The sequence below is a fragment of the Varanus komodoensis genome, unplaced genomic scaffold, assembly GCF_004798865.1.
Source record: "Varanus komodoensis strain SLA01 unplaced genomic scaffold, ASM479886v1 scaffold17, whole genome shotgun sequence".
Classification (NCBI taxonomy): Eukaryota; Metazoa; Chordata; class Lepidosauria; order Squamata; family Varanidae; genus Varanus; species Varanus komodoensis.
In genome coordinates, this window is record NW_025335505.1 from 25,104,092 (window position 1) to 25,123,342 (window position 19,251).

General features: G+C 41.5%; 1 protein-coding gene across 3 annotated transcripts in view; it reads left to right on the forward strand.

The window, feature by feature from the left end:
- Window positions 1-19,251, forward strand: part of JARID2 (jumonji and AT-rich interaction domain containing 2) — a 219,007-nt gene that overhangs the window by 152,246 nt on the left and 47,510 nt on the right. For all 3 annotated transcript variants that reach the window (XM_044426289.1, XM_044426287.1, XM_044426288.1), the window contains exon 4: window positions 11,584-11,753. In XM_044426289.1, the coding sequence (XP_044282224.1) occupies window positions 11,584-11,753 (170 nt within the window). The remainder of the gene's footprint in view (window positions 1-11,583; window positions 11,754-19,251) is intronic.

The window sequence follows — 19,251 nt, forward strand, 5'->3', positions numbered from 1 at the left end:
AAGGTTCTGTCTGCTGCCAGCCTTAGTCACATCACCACCTTCTGAAACACCAGCAAATGGGGGAAGGGGACTTGTGTATCTATAATCAGGCCAATAAAATATCAAGTGTCAGGGTTTCCCAGAGTGTAAGTTGTGACACCACTGCTGTCAGTGAAAGGCAGGAATGAATCACAAATCCTTGACTGTTTCAGGGCTAATTATTGTAGGATGGATATTATTTATAAAGTAACTAGATTTATACTATGTGCTAAAGAAGAATTAAAAATAATTGAATGGTGCGGGGAGAGAGGCTCACATCCTTCATAGACGTGGGTAGGGTGTCATCAGGCTGTGAAGCACTGGAGGGATTATACAATCTAGGCAGGAATACTCAATGAAATATCTAGATGCGCCATGAGGGAAAACTTCATGGGAAGGGGATTTCTCACTTTTCTCAAATTTAGGCTCATTTCAGACATGGCTAAATCATGATTTGGCTACCAGGAATGTACTCTTTGCCTCCTCCCAACTCACCTTAAACACCTCAGTTTTCTTCCTTTGACTCCTGCTTTCTAGTTACCTGAGTTTCTTGAGAAACTACTTCAGATTTTAGTTTCTAATTTAAAAATATGGTTAGTGGTAAGCAGTTCTGGCAATGTGCCCAGTTTTGGCAATGTGCTACACTATGGCTACATTTACATATAATGCTAAATCATACCAGGTAGTGTGGTTTGTTACCTTGGGTCCCAAATTCAGTCATCATGTGGTTTCCACATTTCCCTATCTTTCCTTCTAATGGCTGGTCTCCCATTACTCCCTGTGGCTGAAAATCAATATCAGCATTCACAGCTCCTGCTTGCAGTTTCTCAGCTGGCTGTAGGGAATGGATTTGTCCCACAGCTGTGGCAGTGGGGCTAGGGGACCACAGGGCTTGTTGACAATCCCAAGGAATGTTAGAGACAAAATAGGTGCAGAGTGAAGGGCAGGAGACATGAGCTTCTCAGAGTAAATGCCCTTCTGGTAATGTCTCTATGTTGCCTGTGTGCTCCTCTTGTATAGGCAGCTTTCACAATAGGAGAATTTTGGTTCTATGAGTAGAGCAAAGGCACAGCAATCACTCTGTGAGTAGAACAAAAGCACAGCGGTTTCAAAGTGCCACTAAAGCAAACAATAGCTACCAGACAGGAGCGCTAAGGACAGGCATCTCCAAGGATGCTGCTGGCATGGTGCCCCTTTGCTGCTGAGATTCCAAAGCTGGGCATCAGGAAGGCAGCATGCAGGCAGAGAAGAAAAGGAGGGTGGAGCAGCCAATCACAGCATATCTGTAACTCTCTCAGCAGGTATTAGGCAGACCTGGATAGTAGAGAATGCAGGCTGGAGCACCTGCTGTAGCCATGGCTTTTCCTGCTGTGTAATTCGCTGGTGGAAATGTGGAAACTGGGTTCAAACACACAAGCAAACCATGGTGAAGCATCGAAACCATACAACAAATCACTTGTTTCTCTCTATGGTTCTAGGGAGATCACCCTTACCACACTTTACCACTCTTGCTGGGTTCACATGTAGCAATGTGTCATGCCACAATGGTTTCCACCACAGCTTGTTGTCATGTGTGAACCTGCCCCATGATTGGGTTCAAATAACACAATCAATCATAGTAGTTTATTAGCCATAGGCAGCTACTGAACACACTCTGGCTACTTTCAGAAAACATGACAAGCAACTCAAACTTATAAGCCACTATGGCTTATTATGTTGTTGGAATGGTTACCATCATCCAGGAAGAACAAGAAGTTTGTGGGGAGCAATGGGAGGAAGTAGATGGTATATAAGAATGGGCTTGCCTATGATATCCAATTTCAGCTTCTGTTCTTCATTAAAGTATTTCCTCTGAAAAGAGTCAAGAACAATTGTAAAAACTGAAACAAAAAGTGTGTGCTTAAAGGTGTTTGTTCTGGGTTGCTTTCATGACTAATATCTGTAGCAATTAACATAGGTCAAACAACCTCTCCTGTATTCTTTTCTTTTTTGAAACAAAGAATTTGTGTCTTCCCTGTTCATTCATAGTGCACAGTTCAATTTAATTCTTTACAAAGATGGTCATCAAGTGTGAAAAACATGAGGAGCCAGACACTGTTTATAAATATAGTTGCCTTTGAGGAATTGTATAGGAGCCTCTTCTAAAAAATCATGTGTGAAATATCTAACAGAATGCAGTGTACTTGAAATCATACTCCTGACTGAAGCCGTCTTTGAATTGAAATTCACATTCACTTCATATGCTTGTATGGCACAATCTAACCCTTCTATTCTCTCTGTCAATCAGTAGATTATAATATATGACTTGCAGTGCTAGTATCTTTTCTACTTTGAATCCTTGTCCTGTGAAAGCGCCTCTTTTACTCTCCATATTTAGAAGCAGGGGTGAGAGCAGAAGTAGCAGCCTTTAGCTTTATGACAATGAGCACCATCCATGTTGTTCTATAGTGTGGCAACTTAAAACTGTTCCCATTTTCTGCTGGAATGTTGAGAAATTACCAGGACCCAGATGGTGGGAACCTATTAAAAGGCCCAGTGATCTGATGCAGATATCTGGTTTCTAGTATGCTGAGACTGCAGGCGGTAACCTTCACAAGAGGTTAAACTACCCTGAAGCACACTGACCTTGTGACTTTTATCACTTCCTGTTGGCAGATGGGGGAAATTTACTCATATGGATAGGAATTAATGAAGGAATTAATTGAACAGGAAGTCTTTCAACCCTAGAGAAGGTGGATAAAATAGCCTATACAGCATGAGTTATTTTATTGTTTATCTCTGCCTGGTCTGGTTTGGGGAAATCTGGTATATTGCAGGATTTATGTGTGCTTGTTGAAATCAAACACAAGCACAACGGGGTAAAAAGGGTTTCAGAGTGTGTTTGTGATGATCTTCTTATATATTATTTGAGGATGGTAGAAACTGGACATATTTATTTATAATACTCTTCTCTGCAGTCGGACACAAGGCAGCTTAAAACAACTCAATAAAAACCATCTTACCAATAAGCACATTTAAAATGGCAGGGAAGGAGCATCTAACTAAAACAAGGTAGATCAGGCAGAAGTTTTAAGACTGCAATTTTACATGGCCTTAACCAAAAACAAAAAAGAAGCCCTACTGAATGCTAAACTCTCTTAAGGACCAAAAGCACCTCTGTCAAGAGGCTATTCTAGAATTTGGGTCACAATCACAAGGATACTTTCATTTGTTTCTGCCAAACAAACTTATTCTCAGCTTTGGAATCCTTTCTTGTGGTTTTGCCACTAGCAGTGTTCCCAAAGGGGTTCGTATGGCAGAAAACAATTCCTGAGTTACTTTAGCTGTAGATTATTTAAAGCAGGAGTGGACAACTTGTGGTACTTCAAATGTTTTGGCCTACAACCCCAGCATCTCTCAGTGTTGTCCAGGCTGGCTTGGGCTGATGGCAGTTGTAGACCAAAGGTTTTGGACAGAAACAAGTTGCCCATATCTGATTTAGAGCTGCTTCCACAACTGCCCTACTTTGTCCCCTGGGGCCTGCAAACCTTATGTCATGCACCCATACTCTGACGAGATTCCCAGGTGCACAGGAGAGACTGCCTGTTTTGGTGGGACTGATAGCTCAGACTCGGAGGATGATGTGGGGATGGCTGAACCAGAACAGGTTTAGTGCTCATACTCTCATAACAGAATTGTTGTAACTGACAGGCCTGCATCTGCTCTGAATGAAAGTAGCTCAAGGATACCCATGGGGCCCAGTCTCCCTCTCGCCTGTGGGAATGAGGCAGATGAAGGATGGGAGGGGAAAGTTTTGGAACTCAAGGCTTAGATTCAAGGGCCCATCATCACAGCTGTAGGCTGGACCAATGAGGGGCTCAGAGTGCAGAACGCATGCACACATGTTTTCACAGCGCCCCACCTTCCTGAAGTGTTCATAAGCAAAGCTTTGGGGCAGAGAGGGGTCAACAGTTCTCCCTGTGTAAGCTCAGAGGCTTGTGAGTGCTTAGATTACCTGTGTAGAATATGACTCTTAGAAGACATGCTGGAGTGATTGGAAAGGGATGCCTAGCTCACGAAACCTTATTTGGGACAGGAAAAGACAGCAGAGGACGCCAACGGACCACTGGCTAGGGGACTGTGTTTATGAGATTCTGTGTCCCAGCGTCTCTGGTAAGGAAGGGGGGGATATACTCAGCCCATGAGGAAATTTCCTGAGAATTGAACCCAATAGTAAAATCCAGTACAAAGCTAAATAGGAGGCTATGTATATATAGTTACATATCTGAAGGAACTCCTGTCTCTGTACATCCCTACCAAACACTCATTTGCAACCCCCCCCCCCATGAATTAAGGGGGAGAATGGCAAAGAAAAAGGAGTTTTTCCTATTATTGCCTCTTGTCTTTCGAATGCTCTTCCTAAGGAGGAGCAGCTGGTACCCTCACTACTTAGTTTCCATTGCCAGGTAAAGACACCCTAACCGTAAAACAACGTAGGAGGTTCGTCAGATGGGCAAAATTTGATCATGGCATTTTATTGATGGTGTTTTTGTTCAGGGCTCAGTTTTTTTAGTCACAATGCTACACCGGCATAACTAAATTTTTACACATCCTGAAAAACTAGCAGGAAGCAAGAAGCTCATACCTAACAAGGGCTTAGGGACATGGCACATTTCATCTGGTTGCCTTATATCTGTAGCTTTAATTATCCACATGACAGATAATGCAAACATTCTACGATTGGATCTTGGCCAATTTGAATGATTTACACCTGGAAGCTGATGAACCCAGACAGTTTCCTGATATTATTTGGTAATTTTCTATCTGATATGACCTGTGGTCCTGTTGATGCCAAGGCTGACTTCTGAAATCTAAAAGATGATACAGATTCCTCTTTGACATCCTTTCCTGTTTTGTATAAAGGGAACCTCTTTTTTGTTTTCTGAGGGGTTAGCTGTATAGCTCTGTCCGCTGTGAGACAGCTGGAGTGCAAATGAGAGATGGCTCGAAAAGACCTACCCTTACTGAACACAGTTTGGCACCTGTTGTGCTGGTGAAGGCAGTATATTTCTGTGAATTCCCAGTATGGTTTAGTGTAGCTGTTTTCTAATAAGGCTGCTGTAAGAAATCAAGTAGGGGCACTTTTAAAAATAAGTGTCCCTAGTTGCTTCTGCATGAATAGGAACAAGTCAATTAAGGCCCAACTCATAGCCTGGTATGAACAAATTGTGAGTGGGACCTGCTAGACTTTGAAGTCACACACTTGCTTCTGCAGTTCTTACCCTTCCAGAGGCCTGGCAACTTAAAAGCAGCAACTGCAAAGACAGCAGAGGTAGTGTTCAAGCTTTGTCTTCCCCTGTTGCTTTTCCTCCAGATGTTTTTGATTGTAACTCCCAGCATTCTTGATTATCACCCAGTCTGGGTGGGCCTGATGGGTTTGAAGCCCAGCAGGATACCAAGTTGGGGGTGGGTTGCTTTACTCGTAGCTTCTTGGAGCAGTCATCTTCACGCAGGGAGCAGACTGGGATTGCATACACCAGCATACCCAGCAAGTAAATGAATGTATTCTTGCTAATTTCTACTTGGGAAAAGGTCTCTGATGCTTGAAGGACATTTACTTTGATGCTAAATAATGTAAATATTATCAGGAGATATAAAGGATGCTGAAAAGTATACCATATTTATATTTTCTTATGAGTCCATCCTTTTGCTGTTATTCTTTTCTGAGTTCCTGCTCTTTTCTGTTTGTTATCTTATCATGTGTTAAGGGATGAAGCCTTACTGGCAGATACGTTTACAGATTGCCTTTTAACAGGTTGAACAGACTCTAGGGAAAAGTCCAGTGACCTGCACATTACATACTTGTGCTGCATTTGTTAGTATAGACTTGAATTAGTTGCAATTCCCTATGGAGAAGTCATTTGCTATTCAAGCCTATTCTGTGGTATTATAAGTAAGGTAAACAACTTAAATTATACCAAAGGGTTTGTGCTAGTTTACGAAGTTATAATCTAATTCCAGTTACCTGACCCTCACACACCCTCGATTAGCCAGTTCCATGGTAAGCCAGTTATTGAGAACTTTACCAGGTGATAATAATGCAGACTGTACTCAGTAGTGCTAAATGCAACTCTTGTGTCTCATTACAATAGTTGTACTACTAACCAATTACTTCCTGACCTTTTGCACTGTATTCCTAGATGAGCTTCCCCTTTCTTCACCAAGAGGAGTGTGTGTGCGCAATTGGTCAGTCACTGTACTGTAGTCAGCAGAAGCTGCATGCTTACTCCAGGTGATGGGTACCCACTACTGACTTAAAATCTTTTATGTTGTTAGATGCTATAAATATCTCTGTGGTATGAGAGTAAAGCTGATCCTGCAGCATGAAATAATTTCATAGTCTGAAGGCCACTGGAGAGGCCATTTTAATCATCTAAACTAACCGCCTGTGCAGAATATATCTTGGCTGAATTAGATCATCTGTTTTAAATCATATTGTCTTGATGATTCCAGGCTATTGCAAAGGCTGTGTGGATTTAGTCGTTGCACAGGATCTTGACTCTGGCATTGAATTTGACTAATTGAGGAGTTAAGTTTTTATCATGTTTCCAACTTGCATTGTTATGGACTAGGCATTGCCACATGATTATTCAGAAAGCAAAGAGAATTTGGGAAAGGCTGTTTATTTCTTGTAGGAATTCATAACATTGATACTTTTATAATGAGAAATTTTGAGTTAGTTCTATAGTGAAAAACTAGCTTGTTAGATATGATTAATATTTGTTTGCATTATGATTAATGGAGGTTTAAAATTGTAATTTATGTTAAAATTATGTTTTTATAACAGGGATTGCTTAAATATATATAATAGGGGTGACTGGACTATTTAATGGAAGAGCCACATATGGTAAATGTCAGATGTTTGAGAGTTACAAGGGGCACCCACAGGTGCAGTGGTGGATGGTGAGTGGCAGGTGGGTGCTCATAGGCACCCAGGCTGGTGAGCAGCGAGCTGCAAAATAAACTCAAAGATCTGCATGTGGTCCCAAGTCTCAGTTATATTTATTATGGTAATTCTCCCAAAAAAGGTCTTTACTAAAATGTGTTGGAAATGTTCACTATTTATTAAATTTCACGTTTTTGACCTTTTGAGGTCTTGGTTTATGCTTTTAGCATGTTTGCGGAACTTCAACTCAGGAGCTATCATAACCATAGTAAGTTCAAATTATAGTAAAGGTCTAGCAGAATAAAACAGAAGAAAGTGACACTGTCTGCCTAAAAGAAACAGAAGGGGGCCAGACCCCTTTGGGAAGAGCTCCATAGTTAGGGCACTGAACCCCCCCCCCCCGCAAAAAAAATGTCTTCCATTCCCTCCAGTTTTACCTCTCCTCTGGTGGCAGAATGCAAAGCCAGGGCTCCTAAGATTACTATAACTGAAGGTTTATGCAGGAATAGGCAGTCTTTAAGATATCATGAACCCTAGACATTTAGAGCTTCATAGTTAATAAGCTGCATCTTGAGTTTCAGAAGCACATTGGAACCCAGTGCAGTTTAAAGAAAAAAATAATATAGTCAGGAAAGTTAGACTTCAGGAATTAATCTCGGCAGAGCTTGCTGCACTAGCTGTATTTTCCGCATACTTTTCAAGGGCAACCTTGTACAGATTGTGTTATACTAATCCGATCTGGATGTGGCTAAAGCATATGTAACTGTGGCCACTTCTTTCTCTAATTGGCTTGTCAATGAAGGCTGAGCAAAAGCACCTTGCCCATCCAGAAGTGATGATGAGGCCTAGAACATTCCTACACTGTGAACTTAGTTTAGCAAGAGTTTAATCCCTTCCAGATCAGTTTGTACTTCCAACCCTGGGTCATTATTTCTGCTATATCTGTCTCACCTTGATCTAAGCCTCATCTTGATCATGCACATCTATTCCACCACTTCACTCAGACATGAGTTTACTATTTCCACAGCCTCCTAGGCATCAGCTGTAAATGAAAGAGTAGAACTACATAGGTTTTGTTAGACTGTTCACAGAACCCAACTTCAAAACAACAGATGACCTCTCTCAGCCGTTTCTTGTAGATTTTATATACCATGTGGGTGAAAGTGAACCCTGAGGGACCTCAGTGCTCAAGGAATCGAACACAATTGGGAAACATCAGACCAGATAAGACCAGAACCACCATAAACAGTGTCTCCAACCTCCATACTGGTTAGACATTACAGAAGGAAACCAAGACTGTTGGTATCAAAAGATGCTGAGAGGTTCAAAGCAGAACCATCAGGACAAACTCCCCTTTTCTGGTTTCACATAGATCACAAATCAGGGCTGTTTTTCTTCCCCAGACTGCCTGAACCCAGATTGGAAAGCCCTATTGGATCATTCAAAAAAAGAGGTAAATCAACATGGGAGGAGTGGGAGTGCTTTAGCCACACCCCTTTCCCTTGTCACATAATCCCTAAGTATGGAGGACAACTCTCTGAAGTAGAGGGTCTCCTCTGTCCATGAAGGTTCTCTACACAACTGCAAATGCTGGAAAATTAGGATCCAAACGCTCAGTTGTTACTACTGATAAAACCTCAGTGCCAGTACATTTGCAACCAACAAGTCGAAGCAAGGAACCAAATCTGCTCTTCTGAGGAGAAAGTAGATACCTGGATCTGCAGTTATCAGCCTCATAGTGAAAGGGAAGTAGGGAGACAGTTGAGACTGCAACAGTGGAATTGGCTGGCAGGGTGGATTCTGCTTTATCTTTGTCATAGTATTCCTTACATGTATCAGATGGAGTTTTACAGGCATTCTCAGGGTACATTTCAATAAAAGTGATATACCTTTATCATGTGTATGACAAACTTGTAATGTTGAGGGTTTTTTTTTTCTTTATGGACACTGCCACTGCACTGGCATAGAAAGCTCTTTGCATATGTATATGTATGCATCATAGTCTGGTGTGCATTGCTTTCTTCAGTCTGGGATTTACCTCCAGGGCTACTCTTCCTTAAGATGGCACCCTCCAGATGTCTTGGACTGCAGCTTCCATTATCCCCAGCCAACATTGCCTTGGGAGTTGTAGTCCAGCACTTCTGGAGGGCACCAGGGTGGAGAAAGCTATCCTACATTGTCTCCTGGGGAAGAAGTCAGGAGCTGGCAGAGTCTTGAGTTCTGATTAAGCTGTAGTTCTCATTGGTGTGGGAGCTTTTACCTTTCCCCCCTTCTATCTGCTTGCTTTTCCAACAACCAGCATTTCACCTCTTAAGTTCCTCCTTGACCCAAGAATTCTCTGGCAGAATTTTGTCTGTATACCAGGGGAGCCTTGCATGTGTACTTGTGAAAAAAATGTGTTATGCTGTGGAGAACTGTGGCTGATATTTGACATAATACTGCATTTTGTGGGAAGGAAAAAATGTGAATAAACGTGGTAATTCTCACTGAGAGTGTATGAAGGGACAATCTGGGAGTGTTTATGCAAATGATAACAGCTTGGAGGGAAACCAGCAGTGTGTTCATTTTCAGCTGGTGAAGTGACATGAACTTGGCACTGTTTTCAGAGATGCCGCATCTCTTACAAAACCAATGGCATTAACTAGTCAGAGACTGTAGGCTCTGTAGTCGTCCTGCAGCCAAGCTGGGATTCCTATTGATGATACATAATTGGATTGAGTTGGTTGAGCTGTGGAAGAAATGCAATTTGAAGGAAGGTCTCCTGAGGGACAAAGGTGGTACAAAGGACATCACTAGATTATTTTGAGTTTCTGCCATGGCCTTACTATTGATATTCTGCATCAAATCAAACATGTGGTATATACCTGTAATTAATAAATTGTCTTTCTGAGAATTTTACAAGATTGCACCATTGTGGGAGTTCTGTTTCTTTCTCCTAGAAAGAACCAGTTCTTGCGTTACTCAAACAAGTTTGTAGCTCCTGCACGTGACCACATCCTCTGCTGCTCTGGCAGTGTTCAACTAGGCAGACTGTGTGATAGAGATGGCAAGGTTCCTCCCCTTGTTATTCCTGTTGGTCCCAGGTCAGATTCAGTGCCTATGTGAGTTGAAACCATGCCATGTGTCTCTCCAAAGTAGCTTCTCTGTTTCAGATGATGATACCACACCAACATTGGATGCAACCATATGTTTTTAGCAGATTGGCTAATTAGGATAGGTGATGTTCTTGTCCCTGCTCATGCATATTCAAAAGAGCAAAAGCCAAAGAAATGTGCATCGGCAAACTACCACAACAGAAATCATAAATTGTTCAAGTTATGAATTCTTTGGTCTACCCTCAAACAAAATTTTATGAACTGTTAGCAAACTGCAGCTGTGGAATGACATCCTACTATGTAGAATGTATGATGAACTACTTTGATGTGCCATGCTATTTGCTCACAATCCTTATGAAGTAGCTGTAAGAAAGAGATGTGGAAGAGGCACCTCCATCTTGTGGTACCCTGTCTGCTCACAGCTGTCCTAAGCTGGTCTGCTCATCTTCTCCTTGGATTAGCTTTCCAATATCTCCTCATCATTCCACCCACCAGCACCAGGTCTAAATGAGACTTGGACTTGCAAAGAAGATGTAACCCTTCTGTTTGATACTCAAGGGAAAGGGCATCAGTTGACTAGCTAGATACAGAGAATAAAGCATCACTGAGAAATAAACAAGTGGGAGACACTAACCTGCCTGGGCACTTCTTTAAACATCATTTGTTGAATAATCTCAAATTCAAACTTTTATACGGATTAAAGTGGTAAAATACTGTCATTCAGCAAGCATGAGCATTGCAAACAGGTAATTTATATTGCCTTCAGAAAGAAAGGCTTAAACTAACCAACATTAGGAGTTGCACAGAAGTGGAGAAGCTTAGACTCTTAATCATGCAAATTATGCAGACACAGAACATACCTATAAGCTTATCATCAGTCTTTATTTGAGTAATGAAAATACTAGGTAATGAATAATGAAAATACTAAATTTCCTCATTGAGCCACCCAGACTTGATACATATAGGAGCATTGCAAACATAGTAGTTTCTACCAAGCAACTGTCTAATTTAGACTTTTGGCACCATTCCTGATATTCTCAGTTCAAATAATATGTGTAGCACATGCATTTAGTGCTTGGATATTAAATTGAAGGGGGAAAATTGAATGGGTCATAAGAGGCATTTAGATTTTCTGTTCAGAGCACATAAGTACTGTTGTTGTAACAAAATGAAAAGCCCAGGTATGATGATGGTGATCATGTTTACATAAAGTTTACTTTGGTGTGTAGAAGTGTTCTGCTTTTCAGCTCTGTTTCTAAGCCTTCAAAAATTTTGGAAGTTGTACAAGTTCTAATTGCCATTTGAATGTTTGCTCCCTCTTACCTGATGAAAAATTTCTTGATTATTGTGCAGCCTCTGTGTGTGTGTTTTAAGGCGACCATATATTTTTGCAGTGATATACTGAATAGGTGGCATGTTCATTAGAAGGCTATATTGGCTCTGACTTAAGATCTTGCCTGTTACCTTGCCTCATTGCTAATTTCCCCATCTCTTGCTTTATTCCTAGCCTTGTAATTGCATTTGTGCTTCCTCTGTTTTTCATAGGCCAAGGCTGCAAGCACAAAGGAAGTTTGCTCAGTCTCAGCCAAACAGCCCCAGCACAACTCCAATAAAGATAGTGGAGCCATTATTGCCCCCTCCAGCTACACAGATTTCTGACCTCTCCAAAAGGAAGCCCAAGACAGAAGATTTCCTTACATTTCTCTGCCTTCGAGGTAAGTCCCTCCAAAAAAATCTAGGAATCAAACCTGAAATTCTTAAGAGCTGCATTCCAAATCCCCATTTCTGAGTATTGCCTATTTCATCCCTGCAATTTGCAGCAAAGCATCATAATTATAAGTGCCTTGATCTAGAAATAGACCAGTAAGGGTACAAATGGGATTGTCATTAAGCCGACTTTTGTTCACTGAAAAAGGAGCTTTATTTTTTTCTGTCATTTCATCCTTCACATTGCTCTCATTCACATTAGTGTTTGAAGCCAGTGGCAAAGGCCTCCTTGATTTCATACAGTTCCATTGTATTCACTAATATGTATTTCTTTTTTATAGTAAAGAACCTGTACTATATTTCGGGATTCTACTTCAGATTCTTATTGGAGTATTTTCCATGTAATGAGAGTCCATGGTCATGTCAGAGAAATCTGCAATAGCTGCAAATTATTTAAGATTTCTACAAATTCAACCTGTGCATTCTGCAATGGAATAGCTTTTTCTAAGTTGTATGCATTTGCAGTGCTGTTTTTTATTTTGAAGAGTCTGTGTAAATGTGTACTTATTCACACTTATGCAAGTGTGCCTTAGTGCAAAAGTGTAGTAGCTTGAGTGTACATAAGGGTTCAGGTCCAGTGTTGCGATGTGAATTAAATTCTTAAACATCCTTAAAAATTCTTAAGCTGTTGACGAGTGAACAACAACAGAATTAAAGATGGCTGACAGTCTGTGGAACACAGATGGAATAGATTTAACAAAGTGCATGCATCCCTTGTATTCCATGAGTTTAAACCTATGGCCAGTTGGATATGAGTGGAAGAAAGGGGCACATTACCTGCAGGGCATCAGCCACATTTGCCTTTAATCAAGAACTTAAGTACCATATTTTTTGCTCTATAAGACGCACTTTTTTCCTCCTCAAAAGTAAGGGGAAATGTCTGTGCGTCTTATAGAGCGAATGTGTGTGTGCCCAACGCCCGGGACGCTGCCGGCCCGCCTGCACCACGTGGCACCACCTGGCCAGCACGTGCTCAGTGCGCACTGCTCGGCCCCCCCTCCCGGCGCAGGTGAGAGCTGTGCCACTCAGGGGGAGCGGTGCGGAGGAGGAGGAGGAGCCGCGGGCTTTTTAACCCACGGGCCGCACGGAGAGACAGACTGCTTACCCCCACCGCCCAGGAAGACCTGCCGCTGCTGCGCTGCCCGAAAGACCACCGCCGGCACGTTGCCGGCCCCACGTGGCACCACCTGGCCGGCACACGCTCGGCGCACCCTGCTCCGCCCCGCTCCTCCAGCGCAGGTGAAAGCTGTTAATCACAGGTCGGTGTGTGTTTTCAAATGGCAACCCGTCTTTTAATGACGCCCATGGGGAAGTGATGGGGAATGTGCCTGTGATTATCAGGAAGCTTTCCATGGATCCCTCCTCTAAAAACTAGGTGCGTCTTATGGTCAGATGCGTCTTATAGAGTGAAAAATACGGTACTTCATAGGTCACTGTGTGTGATATGTGAACCCAGACTGAGGGGTTATTTTGCAGTTAATCAATCTAGCAGTTAATCCAACAGCAAACCATGGAATAATCGAGCAGTTTGTTTTGATCATGCAAACCAGATCTGTGTGTAGAAACATTCTACTATATTCTAGACAATAGTGGGCTTTATGGGTGTGGGAATGATAATCCTGAGAATAATGTTAACCCTCCCCCCCCCAAATCTTTTACAATCAATTTTTGTATCAAAGCACTTCTTTTGTGCCAGCATAAATAGGCAAGTCTTTAAAGTGCCACAAGACCCATTGTTGTTTCTTTTTTTTTAGACACTATTGATTATTATACTAAAAAGTGTGTTAGGCTAATTAAATGACTGATATTTTTAAAATCCCACAATACTTAAAATGATATCTACTGGAAAACTAGCATGTTTTAATTATTAAATGCATGTATACCCTCCTTAATTTAAGCACTTCTGATAATTAAAAAACATCAACAAACCATTTATTTCTTTTATATCCTGCTTTTCTTCCAAAACAGCACCTTGATCCTCCTCTCCATTTTATCTTCATAACAACCCTGTGAAGTAGGTTGGGCTTAGATCAGTGACTGGCCCAAAATCACCCAATGAGCTTCAGGGCAGAGTGGGGCGGGAACCTTGGTCTCCTTTCTCCCAGTTCTGCGCTCAAATCACTGCATCACAGTGGTTTTCTTGGATAACAGTGTTCCCTAGATCTCCGTATCTGACACTAGAAATTTTTTAAAAAGGTATTTGCTCTTGCATCTACAGCATCTGTGTGGAAATAATCAGCTGCCTACAATTTAGGGTTTGGGAAAAAGTCTGAAGGGCAGTAGCAGTACTGCACTGGTGGGGAATCTCTAGTCTGTGGGCTGAATTCAGTCTATGGAGATTCCTGATCTGGCTTGTGGAGAAGCCTCTGAAAAATCCACCTTTCTCATGCCGTTACTTTTTTCTCTGTTCAGAGCAAGGCATGGAGCTCCATGCTTCAGCCTGCAGAGAGAAAGGGGCTCTACAAGCCCTTGAAGGGAGTAGCTCCAAGCACCAGCTAAGTTCCTTCCCTTGGCATACCACTTGCTGGGATGGTATGAAAATAGGTTTTTGTTAATTTTTATTGTGCATTTGATAAAGCACTTGAGAAGCAAAAACAAAAAATAAAAAACGATAAAATAAACTATTACAGTTTTCTATAATAAGTTCCTTAACTTATGACTTATCAAGCCCCTCCCCCCGAAATCCAGTCCAACCCCTGAAACAAAAGACGGGTTTTTAGCTTTGTTGTACTGTGTGTGTTTGTATTAACACAATTTCTTCATTTGTTGTGAAAAGGCAATGCCTTATCCTTTCTTAACTTCTTGCTATGAAGATGTAGAAGAGTTCAGGCAGACTTCAGTGTATAACCAGCTTCCTCTAGATAGTGACCACTATTACACTCTTGTCCAAGTAAAAATACAGCAGGCATTAGATAGTGCTGTAAGGATGCTGGAATTTGGAAAGACAAACTGAAAGGTTCCTTTTCCTAAGCCTTTTTCAAGTAGGCCAAGGCTCGCTCGGAACTGGGGCTTGATTCCCTAATCAAGAAGGTGCCATGAACACCTCTTTCCAGCCCTCTGTGCAGCCTGGCCCACCTGTCTGAAACTGAGCAAGGAGAATGTCAGTGGGAAGAACTTCAGGCCCTATGGTTATGGCCTTGACACTTCCATTAATGTCTGTTGCTTTCTGGAAATACAAAAGGTATGGTTTCTAAAGTTTTCTGGATTGAGTCTAACCCTCTCCAGGCATTCTCATTACTAGTTTCACTGAAGCCATGAGCAGAGGAGCACTCTGTCCATGCCATTTTCACATCTTTCTCCCTGTATACATAGACAGTGTGGCAGTGTGAACAGGAGAGCCTCCCATATCCATGTTGGTTCCCCACATGATCTAGAACCCTGAACCAGAAGAGGAGGACAGGGCCAAAGCACTTAACTCCTCAGGTGTTCAGTGAAAGCAGTAACAACACCTAAAGAAGGCTTTTGAAAGCACAAGGAACTACATTTTCAGTTCTTCTCAGTTGTAATGGATGCTCCCACATGCCTTTAAATGTGAAGCCTTTGCTGCCAGAAAATCTCCCTGCTATCATCCCTCCCAGCTGTCAACTCACCCCTTCTAGAATAAGATTTTGAAAGGGGAGCAGCATGTGGTGTGGGCGAGCAGGAGAAGCAGCATTGTATAGCAGATGAAGTGATTTAAATTGGAAGGAAAAAATGAGGGGAGCACAAAACACAGTGAAGGAGACAAGAGCAAATAATGGTGTAAAAATGCACTTAATAAAATGGTAAAGTACTGTGTATTCAATATATGCCTATGTTATTAACATGTACATATAACATAACTGAAAAAACTTTGGGCATGTCACTATTTTATTAAATTGGACCTGTGTTGAGGCCAATCTTCTTTTTCTCATTGTGGTTCAAGCTGAGCCTCAAAAATGAGTTAATTAAGAAAGGATGTGAGCTAAGCTCAAATTAACCTAAGCACATTCAAGGAGATTGTATATGAGAAACTATGAGATATCAACACTTAGAGTTGTTTTGAGTATGTTGCATAGAAGATGATGTTATGGAGTAGTTAAGCCCTTTTTACAAGTTGTTCAGCAAGCTGTACATTATAACCGTGCAGTGCTTTGATTTCCAAAAGCACCAGCAGTTTAATTCTGTACTTAGTTGACAGCCCAGTGCCTTAAAACCTGATGACCCCCTATCCCGTTTAATCTCTAAATGTCTTGCTGCTTAAAGCATTGTGTCCAAAAGAACGATACACAAAGAGTTTCTCAGCATCCCCCTCCACCCATGCTCTCTTCTTGTTCCCCCAAAAGCCATAATAGCCTCCTTAGTAACTCTGGAGTCCGCTTGAGCTCCATTCATTTGGGGTTCAAGTTAAACAAAGCTGAATAAGCACATTCCAAAGCAAACTGCACATTTACTGATGCACTTATGAAAGGACTTCATAGCCATCCAAGTGTGGGGGAGGAAACTTGCTTCCTGCCCTCAATTTGTCTGTGTACTTCTAAATTCTCTCAGCTTCCCCCCCCCCCCCACCATTGAACCATATAGATGATCTGGAGTTCTAAAATACCTCAAAATTTTAGGGTGACTCTATGTATTGCTTTACAGAGTTTAATCCTCTGTTTGAAAAGCTGTCCGATCTAAGTCCACTTTTAAAGAGAAAGGGCCCTGAGGAAGGAGTTCAGTATTCTTGACATTGCCCAGCAGGAATTGGCACCTGGACAGCAGACTCAGCACTGCATCCACTCACATTTTTTCCACTATAATGAGCTGTATGATGGTTCTGTAGTTATTTCTTCTAAAAATGCTTCATGCATCTAACTTAACATTGGCAAATTTTATACAAATCTGTGTTTTGGAGGTGTGCTTTAGAATGCTTTCTTGGAAAGGAAGCTCCTATGAGAGCCAGTGATGGGATCAGATCCTGATCTCAGGGTCTCTCTCTTGGTGTTGCTGATAATCATGTTTTAGCCACCTGATATCAGAGCTGACAAGGTCATGGGTGAGGAGTTGGAGGCCAAGATAACAATATAGATATGGTTAAATCACTGGGTCAGGATAATTTAGGAGAATTGTGTTCAGCTTTCATGGGAATACACTGATGAAGTCACGTTGTTCTACATTTTACAATGTAAAATTGGTCAAATACCTTCTGGGATGTCCTTTGCACAGTGTGCATATTTAATTCCTTAACAGTGTATATGTGTTTGTAATATGTTGGCTGGTAGATGGTGGCTTGGTACACTTGTGTATATCTACTAATTTGTCAGGCTTCACCCCCCCCCCCCATTCCTTAGGCTCCTTCCCCTGGGCCCATTCAATAGCCCCCTTTTTTAATGAAATGTTGAGATTTGCTAGGTGTAGGTTTGATTCATATATTGCTCTTAAGCAGCAGAGGAACCAAGTGTGCCAGAGCACAATGGACAGGGAAAAGGTTCTAGTCGGTATACAAATTATTGGAATGTCTCTCTTTCTCCTTTGTTTTTTGTATTGACTCTTAACTCTGAAATACAAAAATTAAAGAAAAATTAAAAAGGCGCTGACTGTTCAGCAATTTGGTCTATTAGCTCTTAGGTCATCAAAGGAGACTGTTCCCATCACCATCCTCACCCCCCACATTTTGCTGCAGAACATACAACTTTAGTTTTGTTTTTACTTTATTAACACACATTATTATTGTGTATTTACTATTTAAGAAAAAACCCTTTCCAGAAAAACCCTTCTGGTCTTTTGGTCTAAGTTTTCACTGATTTCTGCACCCCTCCCACTCAGGTTTATTCCTCTCCCACAAAGAATAAACAATCTCTAAGTTCCCCTTATTTCTCTCCCACAAAGGATAAACAATTGTGCCATGCTCCACTGCTTTCACTAGCTGCTTTTAAAAGAGGGAAAAAATAAGAAATTGGGCTGTATGTCATAGCCATACTGCTGGACTGTTCATGGTCTACTAGTGATGGAGGGCACAAGCTTTGAAGGGCAGGCCGTCTTTCTGCTCTCCACCTTGCACGCAGAGTTTAAATTGACCCAACCAAGCACTTCTGCTTATTTGAGGCACCAGCAAACTCTGTCGTATGTGATTGCTCCTCAGAGAGCAGCACTGTATGTATAGTTGCTCTTTTCCCTTGGAGGTTGCAGACCTGATTCTCATTTACACTATGAGTCCTTTACATCACGCTGGCAAGTATAAAAGCAGCCTTTAAATGGTTCAGATTACATTGACTTTGGCATGGAGGCCTGCATGTAAATAAAAGTCAGGCCTTAAATTCTGAATGCTGGGCTGAAGGCAAGGCAGCATATCTAGATTTTCTACCTTTATGTAGTCCTTAAATAGGGCCTCCTGTCGAATGCATGGGCCGAGGGGGAATTCTAATCTTTCAGCAATGTAGCATTTGGCATGCCATTTGTTTACTGGGCCAAGCGTAAGGCCCACATACCTTGACCTGACTTCATCCTTAAATCACTGTGATGGCTTAAATTGTTTTAGTGTTTCTCAAAAGCACAGCTGGGCTACGTTTAATTGTGAGAAGAAAGAAAGGATCGCAAAAGGGGAGGGCAAGCTTGGGCAAAGAATTCACAGAGAAGATCTGAATTTTTTCAAACACCACAGCCCAAATTATATAGAAGACTCTTGGATTGAAATGGTTTTTGCCAAGGTTGTAACATGGCAGTTTGATTTCTCTCTAAATGAAAACATTCAGTTTATGTTTCAGTAAATATTACAAATACAGTGCCAGGTAATCCTGAAGAGCTATGAAATGCTACTTTTGGCAAAACAGATCCTGTCTGTACTCTTGATTCGAGTGGTTTGAGACATAGCTCTCTTTATAAACAAAGAATGCACAAATGTGTATTAAACTGAGAGGAAATAATCTTGAGGCACAAAAATGAAATTATTTTATATTTGTATTTTCTGTTGAACTGGCAGAAAGAACAATAGTTATCAGTGCATGCTTCCATTTCCCCTGATGTTTTATAGTTCTCTCTTTTCATTCAGCATGATGAAGAACTTCATTTTATTTTATTTGAAAGTTTCCCTCTGTAGTTTTGAGTCTACGTTGTTTGGTCTCTCCAGTCTGAGAAAGAGATCATTGGGTAGAATTCAGTGGGGCATTACATTCCCACCAATTCCTTTCTGCCCTGCTGATTCTCTTCTACAAAGCAGTGGGTCTTGCTAATTCTATTGCACAAGTGGGACCTACCCTTTACTCAAGGGAGCTTTAGTGCGTCCTAAGTTACCGTTGTGTAAGAGGTGGGCAATGGAAATAGTGGGGGTGAAAAAGAATCATTGGTTGTGGAAAAGCCCATCAATTCTATATGCAGTTAATTCTGCCCATTAACTCTGCAGTTGTTCAGACCCATGCTTCTGTGGGTTTCTAACCTTTGCTTGCCATTGTCACAGACTGCACAGCTCTCTTCTATTTGATTTGACATACATAATAACAGTAATGATTA